Below are 14,703 nucleotides of genomic sequence, written 5' to 3' on the forward strand. Positions count from 1 at the left end.
GTGCAACCCGGTTGTAGCATATTATACGTTAGCATATTAGCAGTTAGCACTGTTAGAATTGGAGGTTTTCTCAACGGGAGAAGCCTGACTTCATACCAGTCGGTCAGAAATGCAAGCAGAAGCCCGTCAAAATTTCCCTTGGGATTTTTGTACTTCATTTTATTTTTTGTTACACTTATAGTCAGTCACGTTGTGACAAACTGTAAAGCGATTTCAAGCTAGCCAGACTGTTTCCTGAAGTTTTCCTTTTGTCAGTAACATAGATCTTTAATTATCATTGTTTTTTTTGTTCTCTCATTATATAAATTTTCAGGCACACATTGCATCGTTGGCAAAATATTGTGGTACGCTTGTCGAATACAAAAATGGGATTTGTTGCCTACCACAAGCCCTTCGGGGGTCCCGAGATGCTCAGGCGCATTTGGACACATCTGAAAGTCATCTCACCGGGGGGAAATGCTCCATTTCACTCTGCTTGTGTTTGCTAATAGCTTCCAGCATCACGGACCATCACGGCAACGGCTGCACACGCATACACACGCCCGCTTGCGCACACACAGAAACAATTATACCCTTTAAACCATGAGCGACTAATTAGACCTCTGACACGGTGAGGCCACAAGAGCAATTTCACTGGAACGTCGGGGCGAAATGTTGGCGCGATTCTGTGTAAACGCGGCGGCGACAGTGAGGTGTCACGCGCTCGCTTCAGTGACAGCGTAGGCAGGCCCGCATGCGAAGGTCTCCAAACCACACTGGATGGTTTTCATTGACCGGGTCACTGGAACTATCCAAGGTTAGCGCTCTTTTCATCTTTCCACACGAACATTCTGTTCACCTTTTGAGGCATGACATCCACCATCGGAGGCTCTCTCCGGATCGTTCCGCCATCTGCGTCCGTGTGCTCGCGTTCCAGATTGTGTGCACTCGCTGGTCATTACTGAGAAACTCACTACATGAATACGTGTACTGTTGTCGCGGCGTGATGAAAAGCAGGCCGCGGGGGCCGCCGTTCAAACATCGATGCGGACTCGTTGTCCGCTGTGCTCTGTTCTGGCCTTTAGTGACCGACAACAACAACAACCTGCTGAAAGCGAGCGGCCGATTGGTGTTTTAGTTAACATCTCAGCTTTCAAAACATCACTCACGCAACCCACTCAGGATGCGCAACTCTACAGTTTGAGCGGAATGATAGAGTAAAATAACGTGTTCAGGAGTGATGATAACCACATTTTCATAAATAGTGCCAGCTATCTCATAGAAGTTATGACTCATTTAGTCAGTCAGTTACATATAATGATATGGCTGTGTACACTAACCACATGAGACAATATCCATAGTGCGGTGTTAGCGTTAGCGCGGCGCTAGCGTTAGCGTTAAATTCTCTGTGTACCATCTTTCTTTGTAAATATCTCATGCGGGTTTCTATGTGGGAACTTGCGGCTTTTACACAGCTGCGGCGTATGTATGTACCAAATGGTATTTCCTTTACAAATGTATCGCTGAGGCTTGTAACCAGGTGCGCTCTGAAGGCCGGGAATTACGGTAATCACATTATTCAAGTGGGTGCATTTTGGGGAGTTATTTTCCTTATTTAATGATCAACACCTTAATGTGGCAAATTTAGATCAGAAACCAAATTTTAGTCATGCTCGTTAGTGTAGCATCAACAGAAAGTCATCTATGCCATTCCTCGCTTTGGTCATGTGATGAGTATTTGTTTGAATAAATAACGTGTTCAGGAGGAATGATAACCACATTTTCACAAATAGTGGCACCTATTGTCATAGAAGTTATGATATGGCTGTGTACACTAACCATTAGTGTTAGTGCATCGTTAGCATTACCACGGCGGCGCTAGCGTTAAACTCTCTGTGTACCATCTTTCTTTGAAAATATCTCGTGTTTCAATGTGGGCACTTGCAGCTTTTAAACAGCTGCGGCATATGTGTGTACCAAATGGTATTTCCTCTACAAATGGACTGGGTGAGACTTATAACCAGGTGCGCTCTGTAGCCGTTATTATTATTCCATTGGCTGTGTTTTGAGGAGTTATTTTCCTTTTTTAATGATCAACGCCTTAAATGTGGCAAATTTAGATCAGTAACCAAATATTAGTCATGCCCGTTAGCGTAGCATCAACAGGAAGTCAGCTACGCCATTTCCCCACTTTGGTCACGAGATGTTACATGTTTGTTTGCTTTCGCTTACCTTTGTACAGGTTCTTGGGGACCTGGCAGGTGTGGCCGCAGCCGTTGGAGCAGCATTTCTTGACGGCCGAGCACTCGCCGTCCTCCTCGCAGCTCTCCACGCAGGCCGCCGCGAAGCCGCTGGCCTTCTCCGGGGCGGGACAGTCGCCCTGCTTCACGCCCTCGATGGACTTGAGGAACTCGCAGCTGGTGAGGCACTCGTAGTGCTTCTTGGGGAAGAGGGGCTGGGGAGGACGAATGGGAATCCATCTTTCTTTTTTTGCATCGCATCTTAGCAGAGGGATGAGTAAACAACTATTACTGTATTTTCCACACTATAAGGCGCACCTCCCAAGAATGGCATATTTTAAAACTTTTTCCATGTATAAGGCGCACCGGATTATAAGGCGCACTGTCGGGTTTTGAGGAAATTAGAGGCTTTCAGGTGTGCCTTATAGCGGGGAAAGTACGGTATTTCCTGCGCCACTTTATCAAATTCAATATTGCATAATGATGTTTCGAGTGCAATGTCAACTACTTGCTAGCCACGTGTTTGTCCGTAACATTAGCGTGTATTGAAAAATGATCATTCTGAACCTTCGATGCAGAGGTAAAGATTTTTCATAATTAAATTATTCAAGTTATTCAATTCGTCGTTGCTGCGCTACCCTAGCCTGATCCTTATTGTGCCTTCTAAGTGTTCCAATCATGACAAGACGAGTGTTATACCTCACATAGATCCTGGCACTGGTTTTCCTTCAGGTCCCAAGATTCCTTGCAGGGCTCCAGGCACTGTTTAAAAAAAAAAAAGGCTGTGGAACAGGTGGCAGCTACATCAAAAGATCTTTGATTCCCAAAGGCCACACACACACCCGCCCCCTTTTGCTACAGATGCCCAGCATACCTTGAAGAGACATAAATAATCTCTATCATAAAGCAAACACGAGGTTGGTCTGTTTTGCGTAAGCAGACACACCCTGTCTCTTGTAATCTTGTGCTGTTTGGATTCTTGTTGCCGTAGCCCCTGACAGATTCCTCCTTGGTGCCTTAACAGCACGGGACATCCCTAGCCCAACTATCTGCACCTCATACTCTGCACTCTGCGCCTCATTTTCATGTCCAGGCCTGATTCGGTCCATCTGGCACCAGAAGCGAACTCCTCCTCTTTACTAGCGGCTTCATAAACAACCCACCACGCCTTCGAGTTGTTGGGATTCCCACATGGAACGCATTGACTAAACTTTTTTGGCGCAAGTGCGGGATAAAACCGATGTGGCACGAAGCCATTTTGACAAAGGGGGTAGTAGAATTTAGAATTTGGTTGAAAAGCATTAAATCAGCTCGCTCCGAATGAATCACATTCAATAAGACTGCTCTTACCCAATAGAAGCTGGCAGATGGAGCCGAAGGGGAGGGTGTTCGTAGATGACCGAGATCGATGGGGCGAAAAGGGAGGGGGGAGTGAGCGGGTTCGGGCCTTTGGTGCTGAGGCTGCTGTGAAATCACACCAAGCCGATGCCAGACTGCATCTGCGAAGCGACCGGAGCGGCCCAAACCGCAGCGACCGCAGCCAGAGCCACTCAACGCGCACATGCTTCATTTTAGCATCTTAGCGATGTGACACTAGAACATAGCTGCACACATTCTTGCTGCGTGACACCCCTCGGAGCGTTTTGCACGGGGGTGGAAACGCGCTCGCTTTGTTGAAGAAATCTTGCAATTTTTTTTTTTTTTTTTTTTTTTGCCGTCGGATGAAGTCAACCCAGCAATTTTCCATCTTCTGGCGGTAGGATCGCATCGGAGACATGCCTGTGTGAAAGGATATTCCGCAAACGCTCCGACGACACGGCTGTGAAGTTTACACCAGAAAGTCTCTTTTTTTTTTTTTTTTTTTTTTTTTGACAGCAATTGTGGAGAAATATTTTATCTGTCACACTAGACGCTGGAAGCTGATGCCACCCAATTATCGGGTTGGTGTGAAAGCCAGACGTCCTTTAAAATATAAAGGATTGTTGTCATTTTCTCAGCTGAACTGGTCGCCGGCCAATCGTAGGGCACGTGGAGATAGCCAGCAGTCACACGGACAGGCAATTTAGTGTCTCCAATTAACGTTGCACGTTTTTGGGATGTGGGAGGAAACCGGAGTGCCCGGAAGAAACCCACGCAGGCACGGGGAGAACAAGCAAACTCCACAAGGGCGGGGCTGGGATTTGAACCCCGGTTCCTCAGAACTGTGAAGCAGACTCTTTAACCAGTCCTCGCCGTGCTGCTGGATTGTTGTTGTAGTAAAATACTCCCATAAAATTTGAAGACGGTGATGGTTAGCACGCTAAATAAAACAGATTAGAGTTGACATAATATGATTCCGATTTGATATTTTTGTTAGACCTCAACTTTCTCTGCCATCTTGGACACAATCAGGCTGCTACTTTGAATCTGTCAGAATAAGTCTTCAAAGTCTGAAAAACATTGGTTCAGAACTGGGCTTTGTAAAGTTCTGACAAATACCAAGTTCCTGGCAATACAACCTTAGCTAACATGCCTTGTGGTCACGTAGTCAGATATCCCTAAAAGTTTGAAGATCGGTTGAAAACTGCCTTTTGCATCTCCAAAAAGTGGGGCGATCCAAAAAAAGGTTTGGGAACCACTGCAATAGATCATTCTGATGTGGTAAAATAAGCTCACAAAAAGACACACAGGAACATATTCATATTTAACCTCGAATCTTGTCCAAAATCTTATGTTAAAATCATCCATCTGCTGCTTTGATACATCACAACAAATCTGATGATCACTGGTCGAGAACTGTGCCCCAACAAGTACTGACAAAGACCACGTTCCAGGCGAGCTAACGTTGGCTAAAAACGGTGTACTATGTAGCTTGAAAAAAACTCGGGGTCAATTTTGGCAAGAAATATGGTTCGTCCAGCCCCCCCCGGAAGTCTGAGCAAGATCTGTTTTGATTGGTAGGGAACTGAAAAGAACATTTGACACCAGATTTCGCAACTATCTTGGTGAATGTTATGTTTCAATAAACCAACCGCCAAGTCTACAAGAGAAAAACGGACTAGGCGCAAATCCTGCACAACTCAATCACTTGATGGCGACTACACGCAATCACAAGAACAATGCGATATTTGTAAGGTCCGTAATACTGACCGTGGTTCTCTTCAGTGCTTCAGCCAACACTGATTTGAAACTTTTTTTTCTCATGATGTCACAAACTGTCAAAAATATTGTCCACTGTTTTGAAATTACCCATCTCATCGAGGGATGTCCGCACGCAGCTCGTGTTTACGACCCCTTAATATGCTCATTAGGCGTCTGCCTTTTGCCGGCGAAAAGTTTATTTGCTTTTTACGGAGTTGAGCAGCGTGGGCGAACGACGAAACATAAATCTGGCTTCTGGTGGAGGAACGCGGCGGCGCGAGCCCACGCCTGTCAGCTCTCGGTTCCGCTTGACACACTGCTCTCAGTGGGCCCGGCGGTGGCTGTTTCACAGATGCTTTTTCAACGCAGGATTTTTTTATTATTTTTTTAAAATCAGCAACCTCATGCATGGCAAGATAGACGGATGGTCTTTTACATGATCTCATATTTGCTGTGTGACTCAAAAAAAGACCAATGAGAGGGGGAGTTGCGACCGCGCGGGGGCTCCGAAGTAAACCGCCGTCTTGCCGCAAACTTTTGACGTGACATATCGGCTCCCGTCCCTCTCCGCCCGGGGTCCCCCCCCTGCCGCTTTATCATCTGCTATCGATGATGAAACGGCGAGCTAACGCGCACGAATCTACAGAAGGCAGGCGCGACGTCGCGGTAAAGGTGCACGGAAGGCGGCGTCTGCAGGACACTCCGCCGGTGAAGCGAAACCCCACCAAATCCCTCCAACAAATCACCGAACACAGGCACATAAGCCCGAGGATCAGCCTCATTTTCCTCATTGAAAAGGTCTTGTGTGCAGCAAATGAATGCATTCCTTTGCCTTTTTTTTCCCTCCCCTCTCCGGGATGAATCTCCTTCTGGATCCTCACAATCACATCCACACAAGTGAAAATAGATTCATCATTACCGCGACGTGCCGGCGTGCCAACCGGGATGAATTACCGCCCGGATATAGCGACACAAGCCTTTAGTTTTTTTTTTTTTTCTTTCAATTCCCAAATTCTCCTTTTAGGCTTCAGTGCAAAAGGTTCCCGAGAAAGATCACAAAATAGGCCTCTGATGAAGATGAGCGAGCCGAATTAGAATGGGCACAAAACCGTACCGTGTCATTCAGATCAAAACCCCGCACGCCTTTCGGTCAGAACATCTGAAAGTGCCACAAAAGAGTTGGCTCGATAACAAATGATAAAATCTTCGACTTTATTGAACTCAAGTTGAACGGGTTCATCCTCGGTGTAGTGCAGACTTTTTTTTTTTTTTTCCAAAGCCATATAATCCTATTTTGGGTCCGCACCAAACTGAATACCTTCACATACCTCCTACAGGAGCCATTTTTCCTGCTGTTATTCAGAATCACGCATTCGTTGAATTATTGGAAAGAAAATCAAAGAACAATGTCCACCAATTGCGTAACTAAAATCTTGCACAATTTTATCCACCAAGCATCCATTTGCTGTTGCACATTGTTCTACCTGCGGCCCGTTTCAACTGACTTTGGGCAAAAAGCATGGTACACCCTGCACCGGTCACCAGCCGATTGCAAAGAACCGAAAAACCATTCACGCCCAATTTCGAGTCTCCAAGTACGTGCATGGTTTCAAAGCCGGTCTCCATGCCATGTTTGAATCTTGGCTAAAACATTTCTGCGTGTTCTGTGGCTTTCCTTCAGCACTTTTCCAATTGAAGACTCCAAATTGCCCATACGTAGGAATCGGACCAGACAATAACGCTCGTGCACCTAAATCACCGAAATCACGTGACTGTCCATATTGACGGTCAAACAAACCATTGTTCAATGCTAAGTCAGTTGGAGACAACACGAAAATACGTCTCCCAGAGTTTAGTCCGTTACCGTTAAACATTTAGAAGGTGACAATAAACGAAGGTCCGTGGAAAAATTAGAGACACTTGGCAAAGAGGACCCAGATTTAATGCCGAAGTCGATGTTTTTGCCGATACGAAAGTGGACTGTTAACCCGCTTCCGCTTGTCTCGGACTACTGGATCTACACATGGATCTGGTGAGTAAGTCGTCGAGATTTACACAGAAAAGTTTGAAAGTGTATAACGCACACAAATACTTCGCTGCTGGATCTGTTCTCAATCAAGAATAAATCCCACATAGTGATGGACCCATTCACATTTTTTTCAATACAAATGCCAATATTTAAATAAATGACCCCTGATTTTTACACAAACTCACATTCATTAACTATGATTTGGAAAAAAACAAAAAAAAAGAGGACAGAGACGGCTCCTCCGTACACGGAAGCGTATCGCTGCCACACATAAACCTCTGTAAACTTTCTTTGCGATCGAGGGTATATTTTCTTTTTTTTTAATACGCTTTGTTCTCAAATGAGTCAACTTGGCATTGTAGATACTAATTGGTAATTTGAGATTAAAAATAATTCCTACCTGAGATGAAGTGATCGCTACACAGTCGTGTGTATTTTGGTCGGGCGCTATCCATCCCGTTCAATTGCCGAAATCCATTGATCTTTTCTGGCCTTTTCAGATGGTATTCCACAGAATGATATCTTTGAATATGTCTCGTCTGTTGTGACAACCAACAGCACAACAGGTCTCGGGTTTTGTAAATAATCTCCTCTGATTCAATGTCGCCTACAATATCGAGCAGCTATGTTTGACCGGCAATATGGCGCTGTCGAAATGGTGACGTCACGTGCAAAAGCTCTATGGGTGTACCCTGTCTTTCACGGGGTAGGCTCCAGCTCACCCGCGACCCCAATAACGTAGTAATCGTGTCACGACTCATTAGCCAAGATCAAATCGCAGCGCACTGATACAAATTAATTGTACATAATTAAATGTTTGTGATCGCAAGGTGAACATGGAGTATGAGAGAGAGACATCAGCTCTACCCACAGGTGTGCTTCGACCTGTCACATCTGTCAGCCATTGCCCCCCCCCCCCCCCCCCCGGATCGACCGCCCCCCCCCCACCCCCCTCGACCCCCATTTAAGGAAGGGAAGAATCGCACGTCGACGACAGATGTCCCGCCAAAGCAAATACAAAAGATGGCTGCGTATGGTTACAAAAGGTGCTGTCATCAATCAAGTGTCCGATCGCTATTTGCACACTCCGGTGTGCGGTCTAATCCGTAGCAACCGTGCCGACAAACAAGTTTGGGAAAATGCGAGACAACATTAGTCGCCACAAGCTCTGCGCCGGCCTTGAAAAGTATTTGCGTTCCCACTTTATTTCATGTTAGAAGGCAGACAATTTAAGTAATACTGAGTACATAGTGTCGACTTTATACTCCAACTGCACTGCATGTGATTAAACTCGTCTAAGACTTATGGGAAAAACCTACAAAAGATGTCGTAGTGTTTGACTCAGTGTTGCCCAAATTTTACTGATCTGCGGTGCATATTTTACATTAGAAAATTCACGGTCAAGCCGCCGTACCAGAAAACCAAATACCATTCATCCATTTTCTGATCCACTTATCCTCTCAAAAGAGTGCTGGAGCCTATTCCAGCCGTCCTCAGACAGGAGGCGGGGTACACCCTGAACTGGTTGCCAACCAATCGCAGGGCACATGGAAACAAACAACCATTTGCACTCGGGCGTAACAGAAGAATTTAACGTGAAGGCGGGATTGCATCAGGGATCAGCTCTGAGCCCCCTTCCTGTTCGCTGTGGTAATTGAGCCATTTGTTAAAACGTTAAAGTCTTCCGTATGAGGTAGTAGAACAGTGGTGAGGTGTGCCGTAGGTGTGACAGAAGAATTTAAGGTGGAGGTGGGACTGCATCAGGGATCAGCTCAGTGTCCCCTTACTGTTCGCCGTGGTAATGGATAGGCTAACAGATGAGGTTAGACTGGAATCCTCTTGGATTATGATATTCGCAGATAATATTGTGATCTGCAGTGAAAGCAAGGATCAGGCAGAGGAACAATTAGAAAGATGGAGGCACGCACTGGAAAGGAGAGGAATGAAAATTAGCCGAAGTAAAACAGAACATATGTGCGTGAATGAGAGGGGCAGAGGAGGAAGAGTGAAACTCCACGGAGAAGACATAGCGAGGGTGGATGACTTCAAATATTTGGGGTCAACAATCCAGAGCAATGGTGAGTGTGGTAAGGAAGTGAAGAAACTGGTCCTAACGGGGTGGAGCAGTTGGCGGAAGGTGTCTGATGTTCTATGTGACAGAAGAGTCTCCGCGAGGATGAAGAGCAAAGTTTATAAAACATTGGTGAGGTCGGCCATGGTGTACAAATTAGAGACGGTAGGCACTGAAGAAACAACAGGAAGCAGAACTGGAGGTGGCAGAAATGAAGATGTTGAGGTTCTCGCTCAGAGTTAGCAGGTTGGATACGATTAGAAGTGAGTTCATTAGAGGGACAGCCAAAGTTGGATGTGTTGGAGACAAGGTTAGAGAGAGCAGACTTCGACGGTTTGGACATGTCCAGAGGTGCAAGAGTGAGTGTATTGGTAGAAGGGTGCTGAGGATGGGACTGCCAGGCAAAAGAGCGAGAGAAAGACCGAAGAAAAGGTGGATAGATGTTGTGAGGGAGGACATGAAGACTTGTGGGTGTTAGAGAGGAGGGTGCACGAGATGGAAAAAGATGAAATGCTGTGGCGACCCCTAACGGGACAAGCCGAAAGGAAAAGAAGATTTTTTGCGATGTGGGAGGAAACCAAAGTCCCCGGAGAAAACCCACATAGGCATGTGGAGAACATGCAACGTAGGCGGGACCGTTCCTCCGAGTGTGAGCAGACCCTCTAGCTAGTTGTTCCACTTTGCTGCCCAAACCGAATTTGTCACTGAAAATTACATAAAGTTGATCCATTCAAAAGATATTCACAAGACTTACTGTATGAATGACAACAGTTGGATACCAGGTGAATTGGACCCTCTGCCATCTAGTGGAGGAGCGTTCAATTTTTTAGTCTCTGTAGTGTATGTCGGCGGCATAGCGAGATGAACAAAGATGGATGAACTAAATGTATCCTGATTTCCAGAGCATCTAAGTGGGGGGGGGGGAGTTCCATTCCCACGGCACGCATTCGACATGTCTTACGGCATAATAAAGCGCTCGGGAATCACTGGCGTATGCGGTGGCCTTGGGTGGCCCCAACCTCGAGCAAATGGGCCACCCCCTCGGATAGCAACAGCGTGAATAGCCCCGAGGAATGCGTTTAATTATCCGACGAGATTACGTGTGGACCAATTTGCCCCTAAATTCGGCCCCCCTAAAAATAAGAAAGGAACGTTGCATCTGGGAAGTAAACAGTCGCTTCTTCTGCTGCTGGTGCTGTTTCTGTTTTTGTTGTTTTTTTTTTTTTTTTAATATTTCTGCAGACTTCAGCAGTTTAAATCTCGACAAAAGCATGCGTGTGTGTTGCTCTGTGGCTGATTTCCCCTTTGTCTTCTTATCTGCCTCTCCCCACCAGTGACACGCTCTGCATGATTAAGTAGAAACTTCCACAGCGGCCTTTCAATCCGCATTTCACGCCGTAATAAAACGTGGCGATGGCGAAGAGGGCGGGGGTGGGGGCGAAGGGTTCGGCGAAAGCGTGGGATTGAACGGTCACCGGTGCCACGGCCCCGGCAGGCTGAAAAGGAACCGTGGCGGAGGGGGAAAAAACTCATTATTGCGCGTGGAATTCTTCCAGGTGAAGCGGTCGCGGTACTTTGAACGGAAAAATGGAAGAATACGCTTGGTTTATGCGCCGCATGCTGCTTCACGAAGTCTAAATTTAAAGTTGTTGGTATCGGATTGCATGTTTACAAAGATTCTGGTTCAGGTGCTTTTGAGCAGAGCAAGAATTTGTCCGATTGGCAAGAATTATTTGCATTACGGTTCGCTGGCATCCCCCCCCCCCCCCAAAAAAAAAAAAAAATGCTGTATTGTTGCGTGTTTCAAGTGCAATTCTTTCTGGGTGTAGCTTACATTGCAGTTCAACCAATCACGTCGTCTTAATTTGTGACTTTGACAGCTTAAAACTGTCCATCCGCCCATTTTCTTCACCGCTTATCCTCACGAGGGTCGCGGGGAGCCTATCCCAGCAGTCAACGGGCAGGAGGCGGGGTACACCCTGAACTGGTCGCCAGCCAATCGCAGGGCACATCGAGACAAATAGCCGCACTCACAAACACACCTTGGGGCAATTTACAGTGTCCAATTAATGTTTCATGTTTTTTGGAATGTGGGAGGAAACCGGAGTGCCCGGAGAAAACCCACGCAGGCACGGGGTGAACATGCCAATTCCACACAGGCGGGTCCGGGATTGAACCCGGGTCCTCACAGCCGTGAGCCCAACGCTTTACCACCTGCTCCACCGTGCCGCTACGTTAAAACTATTTCATGTTTATTTCCTAGCATTTTATCGGCAATTTTTATTGAGCCGCAATGCCTTGAAATAAAAGACCACTATATAAAACGCTATTAAATAAATTAAAAATGCAGTCCGTGAATATAAATGTCATTATATAAATGAAAATAGCATGACATTAAATTCCATGAAATAAATCACGTTAAATAATTGAAAAAATTCAATTCCTTAATGAATACATAAATACGCTAAAAATACAATAAAACAAAATAGCCTTTTTTTAGTAGGCTGATGAAACATGGATCGGTCATTAGTAAATGGATTTTTAAAGAAGTTATATTATTGTATTACATAGGCCCCCTCCTCAAATTCTTCTATTTTTGTAAAATTTCCCTACTTTGTTTAAGCTCACCCGGAACCGGCAGAATTCTGCCAGAGCGGATTTCTGCGTGCCGGTAGCTCGACGTCCTTCGGACGATGACACGTTGTACTTCTTTTGAAACACTTTGCGACTGAAACCGCAGCTAAAAAAAAAAAAATCAGGAAAATGGGATCAGGACTTTGGCTCAACGTCCACCCTCGGCTATTAAGGGTCCATTTTCGAGCTCGGCCGACCGTTCCAAGGTGAATTTGCCGAGATCGTGTCGACCCCCCCCCCCCCCCCCCCTTTGGACGTGTGGCGTCGCTCCGCGCCGATCACAGAAATTGTAAAATTCACCTTTAACCCCACTGAGTTTGGGCTTTTTCGCCCTCCCGCCGGCCGTATAAAATCCTTCTTCCTGTCTACTGACCCATCCTGAAGCCGGCGGCCCCCGCCCGGTCACGCCATTTTTTTTTTATTTTTTGTACTTGGCTGTCACTGAGACGATACATCCCTCATCCCCCACCCGCCGTTCAATCACCCTCTCGGGCCGTCGTCCGCTCTAATCGCGTTTTGAAACTCATTCTTTTCTTTTTTTTTTTCATCCTTCCATCTGCATTAAGCCCGTGTCAAGAAAACGAATGTTTCCAAGCGGCGCTCCAGAAAAACGATACGTTTGACAACCGCGGGCTTGTGTTGCTTTTGCGGGCACATTTTCTATCATGTGATATATCTTTCAGAGTCACGGCCAAAGCCTTTTCCCTCGGTGACCGCAGAATTTTTTATTTTTTTTTTTTTTTGGGGGGGGGGGGAGACCCTATGGCAACGTCGCGCTATGCTGAGGATACGTTGCGCTAGTGTTCTGGTGTCACTCACTGAAAGAAGTTTCTCACAGTCGATGGAAAAGCTTCACAACTGATGACATATTTTGCGGCATTGTGTTACCGTTTTGGCAGTTGACGTTCGTCATCCCAATTTTGCCTTTGTTAGCGAAAACCAGGACATGTATGAGGGCCGCAGAACAGCGGTTGTCAGAAGAATTTAAGGTGGAGATGGGACTGCATCAGGGATCCGCGCTCAGCCCCTTCCTGTTTGCGGTAGTAATGGATAAGATGACAGATGAGGTTAGACTGGTATCCCCTTGGAGACTATGATGTTTGCAGATGATATTGTGATCTGCAGTGAAAGCAAGGATCAGACGGAGGAACAATTAGAAAGATGGTGGCACGCACTGGAAATGAGAGGAATGAAGATTAGCCGAAGTAAAACAGAATATAATACAGAGAGAGAATGGAGAGTGTGGTGAAGAACTGAAGAAACCTCTACCAATATGCTCTGGACATGTCCAAACCATCGAAGTCTGCTCTCTCGAACCTTGTCTCTAAAACATCCAACTTTGGCTGTCCCCCTAATGACCTCGTTTCTAATCCTATCCAACCTGTTCACTCCGTGCGAGAACCTCAGCATCTTCATTTCTTGCCGCCTCCAGTTCTGCTTCAGTTCCACCGTCGCTAATCCGGCCTCACAACTGTTTTATAAACTCTGCCCTTCATCCTAGCGGAAACTCTTCTGTCGCATAGAACACCAGACACCTTCCGCCAACTGTTCCATCCCGCTTGGAACCGTTTCTTCACTTTGTTAACACACTCTGAGCTGCCAGGCAAAAGAGCGAGAGACCAAAGAAAAGGTTGATGGATGTTGTGAGGGGAGGACAAGAGGACAGTGGGTGTTAGAGAAGAAGATGCTCGAGATCGACTTAGATGGAAAAAGATGACACGCTGTGGCGACCCCTAACGGGACAAGCCGAACGGAAAGAGAAGGAGAAGCAATTTTTCCCTTCGAAAATGAACGGTTTCACTTGTTCTAAACAACACGAGCGAAATAACCAATTTGCGACGCGCAGATTGAGCGAACGTTAAGGCGAATTAGGGCAGGAATTAGTTGGGTTTCAGCGGCGCAGCTGCAATCTCGGGCCGCCAGTCACTTGTTCCATTCCTCGCTGAGGGAAGCCACACTCGGCGGTTTTACTGTTTCTCTTTCGCACTCAAGCCGCCGCATGGCGCGCTTCAAGCCGCCTCTGCGCGAGTCCGTCTCCCATTTCCAACTGAAATGTCAGCTTGCCGTTTTTGCGGCCAATTTTTTTTTTTTTTTTTTTTTTTTTTTTTTACTCCGACTGCAGCGAAACTAGACCGAAAAGTATCGAGCGGCAAGTGTTCCCGAAGACCTGAACGAGTGCAACGGGGCCCGCTAGCGGAGGTGTTCCCGGAATGTCTCTCTGGAGAGCCGTCGGGTTTCAAAGGAGTGTTTTAAATCAGCGAGCCGATAGCGCCGTGTTGTAACGTCTAGACGCCGTTTCCTCAAACTTACGTGATGTTCAAGGTCCACGAGATAGCAGGACTTTCCACTCTGTGCAGGTGCGTGTGTTAAACTCACCTCGGCTAAAAATGATTAACAGACCCGAGATGTGACTTTGCAACTGGATCTGGAAAAGACTCACACGGTTGAAAAAGGATAATGGTTTTTCCAGTTCTGGACATTTTATTGGGCACTCCCCACGTCCAATGCGAGCGCTTTATCAAAAAAATTCTGCCGTCCATCCATCATATTAATGCAGCACTTGTGCTCATCAGGGTCGGCTGGAGCCTCATCCCAGCTGACTCTGGTCAGTAAAACCCGGACTGAAATGC

The 14,703-nt window shown here is 46.4% G+C and overlaps 1 protein-coding gene and 1 long non-coding RNA gene across 3 annotated transcripts in view; one reads left to right on the top strand and one right to left on the bottom strand.

Moving 5' to 3' along the window:
* LOC133512682 (uncharacterized) overlaps positions 1-14,703 on the top strand; it is a 119,512-nt gene that overhangs the window by 90,385 nt on the left and 14,424 nt on the right. For both annotated transcript variants that reach the window (XR_009798244.1, XR_009798243.1), the window contains exon 2: positions 2,222-2,399. This is a non-coding gene — a long non-coding RNA (uncharacterized LOC133512682). The remainder of the gene's footprint in view (positions 1-2,221; positions 2,400-14,703) is intronic.
* LOC133512679 (anosmin-1) overlaps positions 1-14,703 on the bottom strand; it is a 77,939-nt gene that overhangs the window by 32,368 nt on the left and 30,868 nt on the right. Inside the window, exons 3-4 of the mRNA XM_061842515.1 lie at positions 2,919-2,981; positions 2,212-2,434 (exon numbers count right to left, since the gene is read on the bottom strand). Of these exons, the coding sequence (XP_061698499.1) occupies positions 2,212-2,434; positions 2,919-2,981 (286 nt within the window). The remainder of the gene's footprint in view (positions 1-2,211; positions 2,435-2,918; positions 2,982-14,703) is intronic.

The sequence above is a fragment of the Syngnathoides biaculeatus genome, chromosome 14, assembly GCF_019802595.1.
Source record: "Syngnathoides biaculeatus isolate LvHL_M chromosome 14, ASM1980259v1, whole genome shotgun sequence".
NCBI lineage: Eukaryota > Metazoa > Chordata > Actinopteri > Syngnathiformes > Syngnathidae > Syngnathoides > Syngnathoides biaculeatus.